General features: G+C 46.7%; 1 protein-coding gene across 1 annotated transcript in view; it reads right to left on the bottom strand.

Moving 5' to 3' along the window:
* The window catches only part of LOC311243433 (importin-13-like), a gene marked incomplete at both ends in the record, with an annotated part of 159,906 nt that overhangs the window by 122,142 nt on the left and 21,646 nt on the right, over window positions 1-16,118 (bottom strand). The window contains 1 exon segment of the mRNA XM_084332664.1: window positions 10,032-10,135. Within this exon segment, the coding sequence (XP_084188790.1) occupies window positions 10,032-10,135 (104 nt within the window).

The raw sequence follows: 16,118 nt of genomic DNA, 5'->3' as shown, positions 1-16,118 counted from the left end.
TATCAACGCAGAGTACTGTCTTGTTAACTTATTTAGTCATATTTTAGTTACCGTGTAGAAGTGTGGGGCGACACATACATGAACAACATAAAGCCATTGGTTATATTACAGAAAGGAGTAGTAAGAATTATTCATGAAGTGAATTCAACAGAATTTAGATTCAGATTCAGATTTTATTGTCACAGCTTTTTAAAATGTACATACATTCAGAAAAACGTGAGATGCTTGTTTTTCCCAGGTCCTCAACCATAGTAAATTTGTAAACATAGTACACAACATATATTCTATCTATACAAACTATAACTATAAGCTATAACTATAATATAAACTATAACTATAAACTAAACTATAAAACTAAACATAATACAATGTATATTATATCTATACAAACTATAACTATAACTATAAACTAAACTATAAAACTTAACATAATACAATGTAAATTCTATCTATACAAACTATAACTATAAACTATAACTATAAAACTGAACATAATACAACATATATTCTATCTATACAAACTATAACTATAAGCTATAACTATAATATAAACTATAACTATAAACTAAACTATAAAACTAAACATAATACAATGTATATTATATCTATACAAACTATAACTATAAACTATAACTGTTCTGAAGGGCCAGATTAACACTGAGAATCTACGTTTTATTATTTATATAACTTGTATATTATTTATATGTATAAGCTATATCCCTTTAAGCCTCCGTTTGAATCATAGCATTATTCGCTTTCCTCATTGGACAACGCCCTTGACACCCACGGCGCCAACAATCGCACCCCCCAGACAAGTTCAAAGACTAGTTCGGACAAGTTGAGACATGCCCTTGGCCAGCGCATTGATTCCGGACAAGAGATTCGGTTGCGCCCTAGAAAGCACTCTAAGTATATATTGTGGAAGGCGCAAGCAGCAGCAGTGTTCGTCATTAGCAGTTCGGTGTGCAACAGTAACGTGAAGTGAAGCGTGAACCTAGTAACTAGTGTGAACCTTAGCAAGTGTGTGTGGACTTAACGTAATTAGTATCAGAACACGAGGTGAACCTAGCCGCAGAACTATTGGACATGTGAGCAGTGGAACCTACCAGCGGTGTATCGTTACGGATAACTAGTAGCTCCTTAGATACGACCTTGATATTATAGAACCATTGTTGGTGGATTATAGTGACTTGTGGAAACGTAGTACCGTGGAGAAGAGCATCGTTAATACCATTGTCGTTTGGATTTAACTACCCTGAAGATCTGCATCGGGCTAGCTATCATCACTGCCGTCGGGCACTGGATTAATAGCTATTACCCTGCTATCGAGCACTTGGAATACAAGGACCGGATCCGTATGAGACCCCCTTTCTTCAGTGACCAGCCGGAGTATCCGCCTATTCTTCAATCCTCTGGAGCTTACCACTCCGTGGAGGAAATCACCAGTCTCCAGCTATACCCTCGTTTGCCCCCCTATATCGCCATCTCACGCCATGCAGCGTTCCGGTCTAGTATCCTTAGCCTAGGAATTATTCATTCCCACTGACTTTGATACTCTGACATTCTAATATCATTCGCCATAAAAGAGCGACCAAATAATTCTCAGTTGTATATTTGACATTGATAATAAAATACTGTAAACGTTATCTCTTTGTCACCGTGCCGTCTATTGAGTGTCTGCCATATTTAACTGTACTGTCTGGCAAGTAATAATAATATGTAGTGTGGTTTAATCTATCACAATCTTTAATACAGTCAGGGTTTTGTAACCCCTCAGTTACAATAACTATAAAATTATCTATACAAACTATAACTATAAGCTATAACATATGGTTATCCTATAACCATAGTTATATGAGTATAGCGAGCGCTCTGCTCGTAGTGGAACCTTATCCCTTTCAATCTAATTCTGAATACAATTTCTCCACCTATACACACCCATCCGCCTGGCCACACCCCCATCCGCTCCTCTACATAAGTGGGGACGTGGCCATACTAACAGCTCCTTCCCAAGTCTTTCACCACCGAAGGCGAAGACCACGGGGTCCTCAGTGAGTCCGAGCAGAGTGCTCGCTATACACATATAACTATGGTTATAGGATAACCGTAAGTTATATTATCGTATAGCTTACGCTCAGGAGCTTACACACAGGGGCTGAGCAGAGCGGAAGCTCGACAAGTGTGCCCGCTGTGGTCCCCCACAACAATCAGAACCGGGGAGGACCCGAGCCCCCGGACCCCCCTAGAGGGGGACTGGAGGGAATCGGATCCGACTGTGCAAAGAGGGTTTAGCAACTCAAACGCACAGGGTTAGCAGATCGTGGGACTTACCTTCACACAGAAGAACCCGCAACTACACAGGCGCGCATCCCACATGCCACTAGGGAACGAACGGGAAGGGAAAAAAAACCATTACTGTCCCTAACATCACGGGGTCAAGGTCAAGAACCCAACCCCGTGGCAAGGCCGTAGCAGTGGAGCGCGAAGGAGGACCCAGCCCCAGGAACAGCCTGAGGGTCAGGACCCCCCGGAAAAGGGGGCCTGGTGAGGCCAACGATGCTGCAGCATCGAGACCTCACCAGACGGTCACTAGTGACACCACCCCCCACATCGCCAGCGTATCGGACAGGGCCCAATCCAAGAGCAGGCCCTTCCCCCCTACAGCACGCCGCCCTGAAGCACTCCACAGAGGCTACACCCCCACAACACTGTGGGGCCAGGCAGCGCACCGGGGAGACAACCCCCAAAGAGGTTGATCCCTCAATCCTGGCAACAGGTCAAAAGCATAACTCGACCTGTGCCGGGAGCACTGCAGACTAGACAGGCGCCTAAGGGGTCTACTGAGAACAGCACCCCGGCGGAAGTATGCTGTGCACCATGTTGCAGCCTCCACAAAAACCCGACCCCCTAGAGAGGCCGAGGCAGAGAAGGCTGACATGATTGGCAGACGTCATGAAAAGTGCGGGGGCACACTCGCAAGCAGACGGGGTCAAGCCCGGCCTAACCCGAGAGTTGACTCCGCTATCAACACACCGGGGAACCAACCACCTCCCTATGTGTGAGGATTCGCCTGTTCCCTGAGCTTTTCCCTGTCTACTCTCTTCACCAGCCCCCACCCTTGTGAGAACTTTTGCCTGCCTCCTACTCTTCACCAGCCCCCACCCTTGGACATTCTGTTCCTCTACCCTCACGCACCTGTTGGGAGTTTGCAATCTGCTGGAGAGTACTTAGGTTGCAGACTCCCCTCCAGTCCTTGTCGGGTCGTTCTGTGTTCTGGACTCTGTGTTCGTTCTGTATCTGTGTTCACTCTGTGTTCATGGAGTTCTGTACGTTACCATCCTGTACGTTACCATCACCTGCCGCGTCTCAGGCGTGAGACGATGTGCCAGCCATCACCACCTGTCGCCGTTTGCCTGGAGTGGGACACCGTCTTCGCTCTCTAATTCTCTACGGGAGGTTTTCCAGTGTTCCCACTCCAGACGTCAAGCCGGCGCGTCATCGCTCCCTATTTTCCACGGGAGGATGGCATCTCTTCGCCCCGGTCCCCTGGGACCCCTGTGTTCTGCGCTGCCCGTCTGCAGCATCCGAGGGGGATCTCCGTGCCAAACCTGGAGTGGTGTTCCCACTCCAGACGTCAAGACGGCGCGCTTCGCTCCCTATTTCCACGGGAGGATGGCGTCTCTTCGCCCCGGTCCCCTGGGACCCCCTTTGTTCTGCGCTGCCCGTCTGCAGCATCCGAGGAGGAGGATCTCCGTGCCCGGCCCCCGTTGTCGGGCCCCTGTCCCCGTGCCAGGCCCTTGCCGTCGGGCCCTTGTCCCCGTACCAGGCCTCCGCCGTCGGGCCCCTGTTCCCGTGCCAGGCCTCCGCCGTCGGGCCCCTGTCCCCGTGCCCGGCCTCCGCCGTCGGAACCCTGTCCTCATCCCTGTAAGCAGCTCTGGCCCTCGCCCTGTCCAAGGCCTTAACCCTGTTCTCTGTCCCTGTCTCCAGCCCGCCTCTCCGGGCCTCTGTCCCTGTCCCCCTCTCCAGTGCCCCTGGTCCTGGTCCTTGACATTTTGCCCTGGCCCTGTCCCTTAGCCTTAGTCCCTTAGCCTGTTCGCCTCTTAAAGGCACAGTGCCGCATTTTCCATATTTCCTTGACTCTTGTGTTTTTGTGTTTTCCCTTAAAGGGACTGTGCCGATTTTTGTTCTATAATAAATATTTGCCTTGTTTTGGCTTACTCTCATACCTGTCTTGTGTTGTGCGATTGGGGTCGGTTACAAACCATAACACTATGTTTAGTTTAACAGGAGGCGGTTGTTCCCTTAACCCCCCCAAGAAAAAACTCCGAAACGCAACTGCGCGTATACACCGGCTATACAGGCAGTACAAGCGTTTCAGTTTTCAAGAAGGGGTTAACCCAGGCCAACAGGTCGACGAGAACGAGTCCGGACCTGGGCCCGGCGGACGGGACGTACACAGGGATGCCAGAGGGGTACAATAGAACCACCTCGACAGCCCCCTCCCAGCCCCGCCAAGCAGGGGAAGAGAGGGGCGAAAAAGAATGGAGAAGGACCAGGCCCCTTAGCACAGCGCAAGGTACAACACAATATGGACCAAGCAACAGTGAAGGATAACACGCAGCAGGGTATCTGCAGGTTTAGCCCAGTCAGATTTAAGGCTTTTTAAGACTTTTTAATGCCACTCAGAATTAAATTTAATACCAATTTCACGATAACAAAATGGCAAAAATCATGGGTACTCTCAGTACACTCATTCAAGGGTACTACGACTATGCCTGCACCTCATGGTACCAAATCACCTCAAAGGCACTAAAAACAAGATTACAAACATCACAAAACAAACTGGTCAGACTACTGCTTAACCTCACTCCTAAAACCCACTTTACCCCTGCCCACATTCAAAACCGCTCTTAAAGAGCACCTACGGGAGGCTGCAATTCGAAACTGGCCACGGTAAATGTCCAACCCCCCCCCTCCTCCTAATGTACAGTCTCATCCCCATCATATATATATACTATTTTCTGTTATGATCTCTGGGTAACAGTACTGTATATTATTTGCATATCGTATGTCACAAATGTAACAGTACTACAGTATATACCTGTATGTCATGATGTCATGTATGTTTTTACTGTATTTATTTCTGTATATTTTATTTCATTTTTATTCTATTTTACTCTACTCTTATCCTAGGCAACTTTATTGATTTGTGTTATTATTCTAATTCGTGACCTGTCCTGTTTAAATGTTGAGCGATTTGCAGTGTCAAATTTCCCACGGGATAATAAAAGTATTTCTATTCTATCTATTCTATGTTGTGTATGTCAATATGAATTGAAAATGGGGGACCCTGATGTAAACAAGACAAACGTCTTTCTCTGGTCTGCATCCCCTTATTATTGTGTGTATTGAGCTGTACTGTATTGTACCCATTCTGCAATCTGTTAAATAAAGTTTTCATTCATCCAGTTGTTTTGTTTTTGTGGTTTGGTTGAATGAATACTTTATATTTAACAGATTTCAGAATGGGTACAATACAGTACAGCTCAATACACACAATAATAAGGGGATGCAGACCAGAGAAAGACGTTTGTCTAGTTTACATCAGGGTCCCCCATTTTCAATTCATAGTGACATTTATGACATGCACAACATACATGACATTTATGGCATAGGGATATACATGACATACAGGTATATATTACCGTTACATTTGTGACATACATGATATGCAAATATACAGTACTGTTACGCATAGATCCTAACAGAGTCAGGGAACATCGCTTGAAACACCTCTCCTAGTCCCTCATTTCCATTGTAGGACTGATGCTTTGCGACCGTATTTAGAACCCACAGTACCTCAGCTTCAAGGGTTGGCGTGGAGCCGAACGTTACCCGGACAGGTGCAGATGTAATTGGTGGTAGACCTACCTGTCCCTGAGCAGTTGATGTGGACGGCGTCGAAAAGAAATTTGATATTGAAGTTGTCTGCAGGCGGGTTTTTGTAGAGGTAACATGCTTAGCGCTGGGCATGCGTGACTCGACTGCTTTTATTCCCATCGTTCCCAGTTTAAAATCCTTTTTGCAGAGTTTGCAGCGGGCCTCGTACTTTCACTGGGACCAACCACACGGTGCAAACAGAGGGTTTTCGAGCCAGTTCTCATTAAATTTGCACTTTCCCATGTTAAATTAACGAGTGCAAATAAATACAAATCAATTAAACTAAACTAAACGTCAGCGTTATCGCTACGGCTTGAATAACGTGTTACCTATGCTCCGGTGTTCTGAAATAGCTCCCGACGGCGACACACATTAAGGACCATAAATTGGTTCCGCCCCACTGCGCAGCGTACCGTTTGCGTAAAAAAAAAAAAAAAAAAGTCTGACTTTATCTCCCGTTAATAATAGTTTCCCCCCAGATTTCACAATGAAACATAAGATGACATGGCATGTTTTTAAGACCTCCGAAAGTCGGATTTAAGACATTTTAAGACAAATTAAGGCCTTAATAGTTGATAGTTGAATTTAAGACTTTTTAAGACTTTTTAAGGTCCCGCGGACACCCTGCGCAGTGACACAACCACGAACACACCTCCATAACATCAAACCCTGCGACGCCCGGGCCAACCCGGCATTTCCCCCCCGAAAAAGCACAAAGTCCTTCAGGGTACCAGAACAGCATATCTGCGCCCCGGCGGACAACGGGTTAACTGACCTGGTCCGGCGCGACCAGAACCTGTGTCCTAATCACGCCACCATCCCCAGTCCTAAGAGGGGGGTAGGTACGCGTGTCGCTCTAAAACAGGGCTATTCAGGGCCACATTGTCAGAAACCCAAGGGGCCAGACTGCCACGGCGCCTCCCTGTGCTATGAATATATGTACACTTGACACAACACGCAACCACATTTTCACAACTTTTATTTAACTACATTGCAAAAGTAGTATACTTTTCAAAAAAAGTGCTTCATTTATGTGCCACATCTGCAACATCTCCTGCAGAAAGTGCTTCATTTATGACTGTGCAACAACTGCAACATCTCCTCTTCAACATTTCAATATAAAAATAAAATAAAAAACAAACAAGTGCATGATGTGCATCTGAACATTCTAACATCAACACTTGAACAAAAAAACACATTTATAGTGCAGCTGAGCTTATGAAAAAGTGCTTCATGTCTGTGCAACAACAGCAAATCACAGCATCTTATTAGCACTTATTGTCGACTCTTAACTCTCAAACATCAGGGGGGTGGGGGGCAGACAGGCCTAGCCTACATACACACATCTAATGAGAGAGATTGCACTTCTTTGACTGGGCAATGGCAGAGAAAGAGGGTTCATAGGAAGTGAGGGCTACCCGCAAACAGTGATGCAAATGCTCATTTGTCAAGGAGGCACGGTTGCTTGTTTTAATGGCATTCATGTGAGAGAAACTGGATTCACAGGTGTATGTTGAGCCAAACATTGTTAGCACAGATATTGCCAGCGTTTTTATTTTGGGGAACGTGTTGACATGAATACACTTTATCCAAAATGTTGTGGTGGATTCATTCTCAAGTGCCTGCTTCAGAGCAGATGATGCTTGCATGTCAATTCTTTCAAGTTGCAGGAGACCTTCATCAATGTGAAGTGATGCAAGGAACTCTTGTCCTTTTGTGGAAATAGCAGCTACATTGGCAAATGGGTTGCTCACAAAATGCATCAATTCTCTGGACATGTCAAATTCATCAAATCGACTTGCAAAGTTTTCCCTCAATTTATCAATGAAATCTGTCATTAATTGAGTGACTTTTGGCTCAATTGTGCGTGTGAACGTTGACACACAAAAAAAAGTAAAAAAATAAAAATAAAAAATAAAAAAAATAATTAAACATTTTTTATTTGTTTTAATTTTTTTTTATTATCATGTAATCTTTGGCGGGCCGGTCAGAAGCATCCCGCGGGCCGGATCTGGCCCGCGGGCCGCCAGTTGAATAGCCCTGCTCTAAAACATCACAGAGGGCGCCACCAAGACGGTCAGAACATGAATGCACCACGCCCGGTGGCCCACCCCAAGGGCGTGAGACCCCTCCGCCAATGCTTTGATCTATTCCGTCATCTCCCCCAGAGATGAACGAGAATTCGTCGATGCTAACCTAGTACACTGGCGCTCGGAAGAGATAAAATCTCCATCCTAGTTGCTCCATAAAAAACGCTGTTTCCATGATGAGCAACCAAGGCGTGCCAGCCCATGCGTGGTTCCACACAGAAGCACACAGGGCCAGCACTATGTACACGTCGAGACCCAAAACACATCAATGGTAATGGTAAAGAACCCAGATAACGTTCCCTCCAAGCTGCCTGGGAGAGCGGCAGGAAGCTGGCCAAGAGACACAGATATGGGTCCCATATGACGCGTCTGAGGGAAAACACCCCTTTCAACCCTGCTCTGTATAAAAGAGAGGAGACAGGGAACCCCCAGAGAGACCTCCCACGTGAGTAATAATTGAAAAGATATATGTAACATTGAGCTACGTGACCAAAAGCTCAATACATATGTAACAGAGCGCAGAGCAGAAAACAAGTTTCCACGCACCGCATAACTCAATCTTGACAATAACAGCGGTCCACAACATGGAGCCTGAAAAAACTCACGGAAGCCACACGACCAATAGAAACGCGGCCAGTGACGTATTCTATGGCGGGGGAAATTCCGTGACCCACCTGCCCAAATATGGCGTGGGACCAGGGAACTCCCCCCCCCCCCCTCTCCCTACCCTGTGACCCATTGACCCAACAGCGTGCCAGGAAGATCGAAGAACAGGAGGTCCAACCCCCTGGCCAATCAGAAAAAGGGGGGCAGAGTTTATCAGTTCACCCCTTTGTGACCCCATATGAAAACCCAGATGAAAACAAACAAGCAGCGATGATACCAGTTTACCTAGCATGCTACATGGAAAAGTGTATATCCACTAGGATAAGCTCAACCATCTGCACGCCAGCCACAGACGATAAACTCGTTTGCGAACAAGTTTTTATATACAAGGCTTTAGGCTCATGTGCGAACACGTCACCCGTGTTTATGTACTTCACCAAGTAAAGAGAAAACACAGACGTTTAAAGAGAGGGTCAAGACCTCGGTACAAGCTACATAATATGATTACTTCTGTAGGCTAACACTCTAACCTGGTTGTGGACTCTATGCCATGTTTCCCAAACGTAACAGAATACACACAACCCCCTCAGATAAAAAAGGTAAAGTTCACTCTTACTACTGCAAGAAGAACACGGTCTTCTTCATGATGAGGGAAGACAAGTATTTCGACCGAGTGCTAGCCACAGGCCTTGCTAAGCACACATATATATAGCGACCAGAACAATTTACAAGAAAACTGTCCTACTCTCTAAAAACACACAACCCCACAGGTAGGTGAGGGTTTATACATCGTATCCCCAATATATAGTGAATAAACACACAGTTTGTAACAAAAAACAGTCCCTCACCAGGAGGGACCTTTTATTTAGTAACAAAAACAGGGGAGTCACTAGCGGCGCCTGCCGCGTGCAGCACAGTGTTTGCCCCCACAGGGAGCCGGCCCGGAGGAACGGTTCTGGGGAGCCTGGTCGCGTGAATACTTTGGGCAGCCGAAGAGTGCTTCCGCGTTCGAGTTTTGCACTCTGATTGGCCAGGTCATGTGACATGTGCGCCAATCATGGGACAGCAAGTTCTGCGCCTATTTCCGGGTCTAACAGCCTGCAAACTACCTGGCGTTCTATCGCCATGCTCTAAGACAAACTCTAACCTTACCCAACTTCAAAAGAGTGCCTAAGCTTAACCGTCGGAATCAGGGCAGGCGTTCTATCGCCATGCTCTAAGACAAACTCTAACCTTAACCAACTTCGAACGAGAACCAGTGTAGAAACTTGCGGTCCCATGATTGGGCGTACATGTCACATGACCAGAAATGACCTGGCCAATCAGAGACGCAGAAACACTCTTCGGCTGCCCAAAGTATTCAGGCAGCCTGGTCACGACGATCCCTACCGTTACCTCCGGGCGTGGGGCAGTGGGCTGTGGCGGACGAGGCACTCCCTCCACTCCTGGCCTTCTTCGCAGAAGGTCCAGTAGCGGCGACGGTCCCCGTCCTTTAGCCCCTGGACCAAACCCGCCACCCGCGTGACTGGCACGTAGGCGGGGGTAAGGCCAGTGATGCGGGAGATTACCTGTCCCTGTTTCACGTAGGCCTCCATTGATGGAAATAATGGGCAGACAACGCCCGTCTCTCTCACAGGACGACGTTGCCAGAGATGACCTATCATGTCATCAGGAACAGGTGCAGGCAGAGGCTGTGGCAACGCCACGCCATTAGCGGCTGCGGCGGCCGCCATGAGCTCGGGGAACAAGGCAAGCAACTCCCCTTGCGTACCTCCCTCCACATCACACGCGTCCCTCACGTACGGGAGGCTGCCATGTCGGGCGCCACCATCCAATGCGGCAGATAGCTGGGCATCTTGTCTCAGGGTCGGAGGTTCTAACCCAACACCGGAGTACAAGGGACCCCAAGGAGACGCAACACTCCCTGCCACACCACGTCTCCACTGGGGCATCGAACAAGAGAGCTCTCGCCCCCTCCATATGCTCCTCAGTCTCCATCGGAAATGGAGACGAGGCAAGAGAACTCTCGTCCGGCTCCAGCACAACCTCAAAGCCCGGCCGTTCGCCCCTGCAGCTCGCCGCCCTACGACGAGAGTCTGCGTCGCAAATCCCCAGCCACCAGAGGAGTTGTCGGCCTTTCGTCGGCCCACCGACTGATTCATGTCAGTCGGTGTTTCTTTCTTTTTAATAATAAAAAGAGTGAAGAATATGAAGCACGACAACTCCTTGTCGTTCTCCCAGGCGACTTGAAGGACCAATGTCTGGTGTCTGGTTAGACTATCCATTGATGTGTTTGGGTCTCGACGCGTACATAGTGCTGGCTCGGGGTGTTTTCTGATAAGAATCACGCAGGAGGGTCGACTTCCGGTATGAGAGCGGAAGGGTAGCACGCATGCAGTGAGGCTCCTGGTCAAAAGAGTGAAAAACGGAGAAATAAAGACCCGAAAAGTGACGAAAAGTGATCAAAAATGAAGATGCAAACAAGAAGGAAGGAGAAGAAAACAATTATGAAGGAAAGAGAAATGGAGAACTCACAGGAAGAGGAGAGTTCGATGGAGCAAAACCCCCGAGGCGAGACTGAGAAGGAGCAGGCGGAGGAAGGGGGAGTCTCGGCTGAGACGGACAAGGAAATTACAGGATGGGCCGTGCTCATGCAGGCCGGGATATTGGCGACCATAAAATTGAACTCGGACACGATGCAGGCGACCATAAAACTGAACTCGGACACGATAAGAAATGATATTGGGAAGTTACGGGAGGAATTGAGGAAGGAACAGGAGGACTTCAGAGGTGAAATGAATACAGAGCTCAAAAGGGTGGATGGGAGGATGGCGGAACAGGACAGAAACATAACTGAGGTACAGACTAGAACGGCGCAAACGGAGGAATGGAACACAGAGATACACGAGGTGTTAACGTGTGCGATTCAAAAACAAGAACAGATGGAGACAAAGATATCGGACATGGAGGGGAGGTCACGGAGCAATAACATCAGAATATGGGGATTGAAAGAAGGAGTCGAAGGGGAATCGGTGATCCAATATGTGGAAAAGCTTATCAAGGAACAACTGAAGGAGACGGGACTGGAAAAAATGGAGATACAGAGGGCCCACAGGGCGTTGGCTCCGAGACCGCAACCGGACAGACCTCCGAGGGCGGTGATTATTAACTTTCTGAGATTTGAGATTAAGGAATTGATACTCAGAACCGCGTGGACCAAGAAGATAGAAATCGAGGGGAAAAGACTGTCGTTTGATCACGATTACTCGACAGCGGTAGCAATAACACGCAGGTCCTACGCGGGACTGAAGAGAATTCTGAAAGAAAACGGAATGAAATTCCAATCACCCATGACCTCGCTAAGGATTCACTGGAAGGAAGTGACGGTGACGTACGCGACGGCGCGGGAGGCGGCGGAGGAGATGAGGCGACAGGGGATGCAGATGGCGGAGGACGGAGAAGGAAGGGGACAGGAGGGCCAGACGCGGAGCCTGCAGCAGAGATTGGAGAAAGCACGCAGATGGACCAGAGTAGGAGATCGAAACCCGGGAGAGGAGGGAGGAGAGAGGAGAAGGCCGAGGTGAGACGTGACAGACCGAAGGCGGAGACGGATGAGGAGGCCAGAGACGGAGAAGGAGAGGAGAGGAAGCGGGAGGAGACGAACGGATGAGTACACGCACAAGAGATTGAAAAAACTATCCAAATAGAGACAAAATATAGAAACTGAAATAACATATATATAAACACACATTCCCAGGTAGAGGCAGGATATAGGAACGAACATAGCGTGTACATGGACACATAATACACATGTTGATGGAGGAAATAAATGGAAATATAATTAGGTATGATAGACGGAACACAGAATATATTGAAACAAATACATAGACACACGCTGCGAGTAACACAGTTGGAAGGGATTAAGGGGATAAATGGACATCACATAGAAAATAGAGAGGAGGAAAAGAAAGTAAAAAGGGGTACACAGAAGACACCACACACGGGTTTGGGAGGAAGGAGGGACATTGGAACATATGAGCCACATTGAGAGGGACCTAGGAAATGGGGGTATTTGATCAGAATGAAGGACAGAGCGCTTTTGACCAGGAGCTCGACAGCAATAAAAACAGTAAGAATGCTGGACAAATATGACGAGCGGTTGGGGTAAAGGTTTCAAACCCCCAAGCCGTCAGGAGGAGGCTTCTCACTAGCAGAGCAATTACTCCTCACCCACCAGCAGGGGACAGGGGGGGATACAGGGACCCCCCGAACGCCTTGGGAGCACTTTATGTAAAGTTTATGTTTTTTATTTATGTTAATCATTATATGTATTCAGTGAAGAGAGCGGAGGCTACAACCGGAGGGGGGAATGAATGTGACATGGGGGGGACTGACAGACGAAAGAAGAAGAAAGATGACAATGGTTAAAGGTATAAAAATGATGTCGTTAAACGTTAATGGAATGAATAATAAGATAAAGAGGGGCAAAGTGATGTTGAAGTGTAAAAAAAGTGAGATGGAAGTGATATTTCTGCAAGAGACACATTTGGTAGCACAGGATCATGAGAAACTGAAGAGATTTGGATATGAAAATGCATACTATAGTTCCTTTAAACGGAACCTGAGGAGAGGAGTAATCACGTTAATCAAAAACACAGTAAAATTTGAATTGATCAAGGAAGTAAGAGACAAGGAGGGAAGGTTTGTTCTGGTGAAGGGAAAAATGGAGGGTCAAATGATTACGTTAGTGAATGTTTATGCACCCCCAGAGAGTGAGAGGGATTTATATGAGACCATTTTTGATATGATAGTGATGGAACTAGAAGGGATATTGATATGCGCGGGAGATTTTAATGTAGTACTGAATCACGACCTAGACACCACGAGTACTAGAAAAGGACGGGCACAGATCAGTAGATATATGAATATTCAGATGACGGAAATGGGAATTACAGATGTTTGGAGGGGGATGCACGCCATGGACAGGGAATACACACATTACTCACACCCGCACGTGACATATGCGAGAATAGACTACTTTTTGATGACGACGGGGGACAGTTACAGGGTACGGGAGAGCAGAATAGGAGTAGCGGACATATCGGATCACAGTGCCATATATCTGACAGTAGATCTAGAAGGGAGACGGAGGAACACGATCTGGAGACTAAATGTAGGAATATTAAATAACAAGGGGGTGGTGAGTCAGATCAAGGAGGAGATAGCCAGGTATAAGGAAGAAAATGACAACGGGACGGTAGATCCGAACATTCTATGGGACACACTGAAGGTGGTGATAAGGGGGAAATTGATGGAGAAGACAGCAATGCTGAAGAAGGCCAGAACGGAGACATATCACAATCTGATAGGGAAACTGAAGAAGCTAGAGGGGAGACACCAGATATCAAAAGAACAGGAAACGCTCGGAGAAATCAAAGAAGTAAAGGCCAGGATAAATAGGGAATTATTGACGGAAATAGAAAAGAAGGCGAGGTTCGTGAAACAAACGTACTATGAAGGGGGACCAAAAGCGACCAGACTGTTGGCTAGGAGAATTAGGACGCAACAGAAGTTGAACACGATACACACAATAAGGGATACAAAGACTAATGAAATATTGAGAGACCCAGCTGAAATAGAGAGGACATTTAGAGAATACTATGAGAAACTATACACACAGCCAAAAGCAGCGGGAGACGAGGAAATAGAGGCATATCTGGAGAAGCTAGAGTTACCATCGATAGGGAAAGAACAGAATGAAGAATTAAATAAAATAATTACGGAACGAGAACTGGAAGAGGCAATTAGTAGAGCTAAAAACAACAAGTCTCCGGGGAGCGACGGATTCCCATCGGAATTCTATAAGGCATTTAGAACGGAATTAGCACCCATGTTAGGGGCGGCGTTCAGACACACGATGGAGGAGGGCAAAATGCCCCCCTCGTGGAAGGAAGCCATAATCACCACGATACCGAAGGAAGGGAAGGATAGAGAATTATGTAGTAGTTTCAGTCCTGTGTCCATACTCAACGTGGATTACAAGATGTATACATCAATAATATCAAAGAGATTTGAGACGTTTATGCCAGACATTATAGATGAAGATCAAACTGGATTTATTAAAGGGAGACAGACACAGGACAACGTGAGAAAGACATTACACATAGTAGAGGAGATACAAAAACAAGGTGGTAGCGCGGTACTGATTAGCCTAGATGCAGAAAAAGCATTCGACAGTGTGAGCTGGACATTTTTATATAAAACATTGATGAGGTTCGGACTTACGGGAGGGCGATGAAGATGATCAAGGCGCTATATCAAGAACCGACAGCGAGGGTTAAGGTGAATGGCAGCCTGACGGATAGGATCAGATTAGAGAGGGCTACCAGACAGGGATGTTGTCTCTCACCAACGCTCTTCACCGTTTTCATAGAACCACTGGCACAACTGGTCAGACAGACCGAGGACATTAAGGGAGTAAGGATAAAGGGAACGGAATATAAACTAGGCCTATTTGCGGACGACGTGATAGTATACATGAGGCAACCAGACAAGAGCTTCCCGGCACTGATGGATCTACTGAAGGAATATGGCCACTACTCAGGATACAAACTAAACGTGACAAAGACACAGACCTTAGCATGGAACTATACCCCAACGACGGAAATTAGGGAACAGTACGGGATAAGATGGGACATGGACAAGATTAAATACTTAGGGGTGAACATCACGAGAGGGGTGGGGAAACTGTTTGAGGCGAACTATACACAGATAAATCAGAACATCAAGAGAGACTTAGAGAGATGGACAGTAATGCCCTTGGACTTCAATTCAAGAATAGAGGTCATTAAAATGAACATACTATCAAGGTTACTGTACCTATTCCAGTCACTACCGATACAAATACCACAGAATCAATTCAGGGAGTGGGACAGACTGATATCAAGGTTCATATGGGCGGGGAGAAGACCACGGGTCAGATATAAAACACTACAACTACCAAAGGAAGAGGGAAGGATAGCAGTACCCAGCCTACACGATTATTACTATGCAGCACAACTGAGAGCAGTGACGTGCTGGTGTAACGACAGATATGAGGCAAGATGGAAAGACATTGAAAAAGAAGGGGAGGGATACAAGGTACAAGCTCTGGTGGGAGATAGGGAACTATTTAAAGAAAAAGAGGGACTATTAGATCCAATCACCAAATGCACCTTGACCATATGGAACAGAGTAGTAAAAACACACAAATTGGAGAAGCAGTCAGGGGTTCTGAGATGGGTAGCACATGACAAGAGATTCAAACCAGGGAGGTTGGACCATGGATTCAGAAGGTGGGAGAGGGGGGGGGGCAACAGCGATATGCAAAATGATAGAGAAGGGGGAAATGCAGACACTACAAAAATTAAAGGAGAAATTTGGACTAGAAAACAGGGACCACTTCAGATATCTACAGGTTAGAGACTACTACAACAAAGAAAT

Source organism: Notolepis coatsorum (assembly GCF_963971535.1).
Source record: "Notolepis coatsorum genome assembly, chromosome: 17".
In the NCBI taxonomy this organism is placed as follows: domain Eukaryota; kingdom Metazoa; phylum Chordata; class Actinopteri; order Aulopiformes; family Paralepididae; genus Notolepis; species Notolepis coatsorum.
The sequence above is the reverse complement of the archived record's forward strand: the minus strand, read 5'-3'. Positions and strand labels throughout refer to the sequence as shown.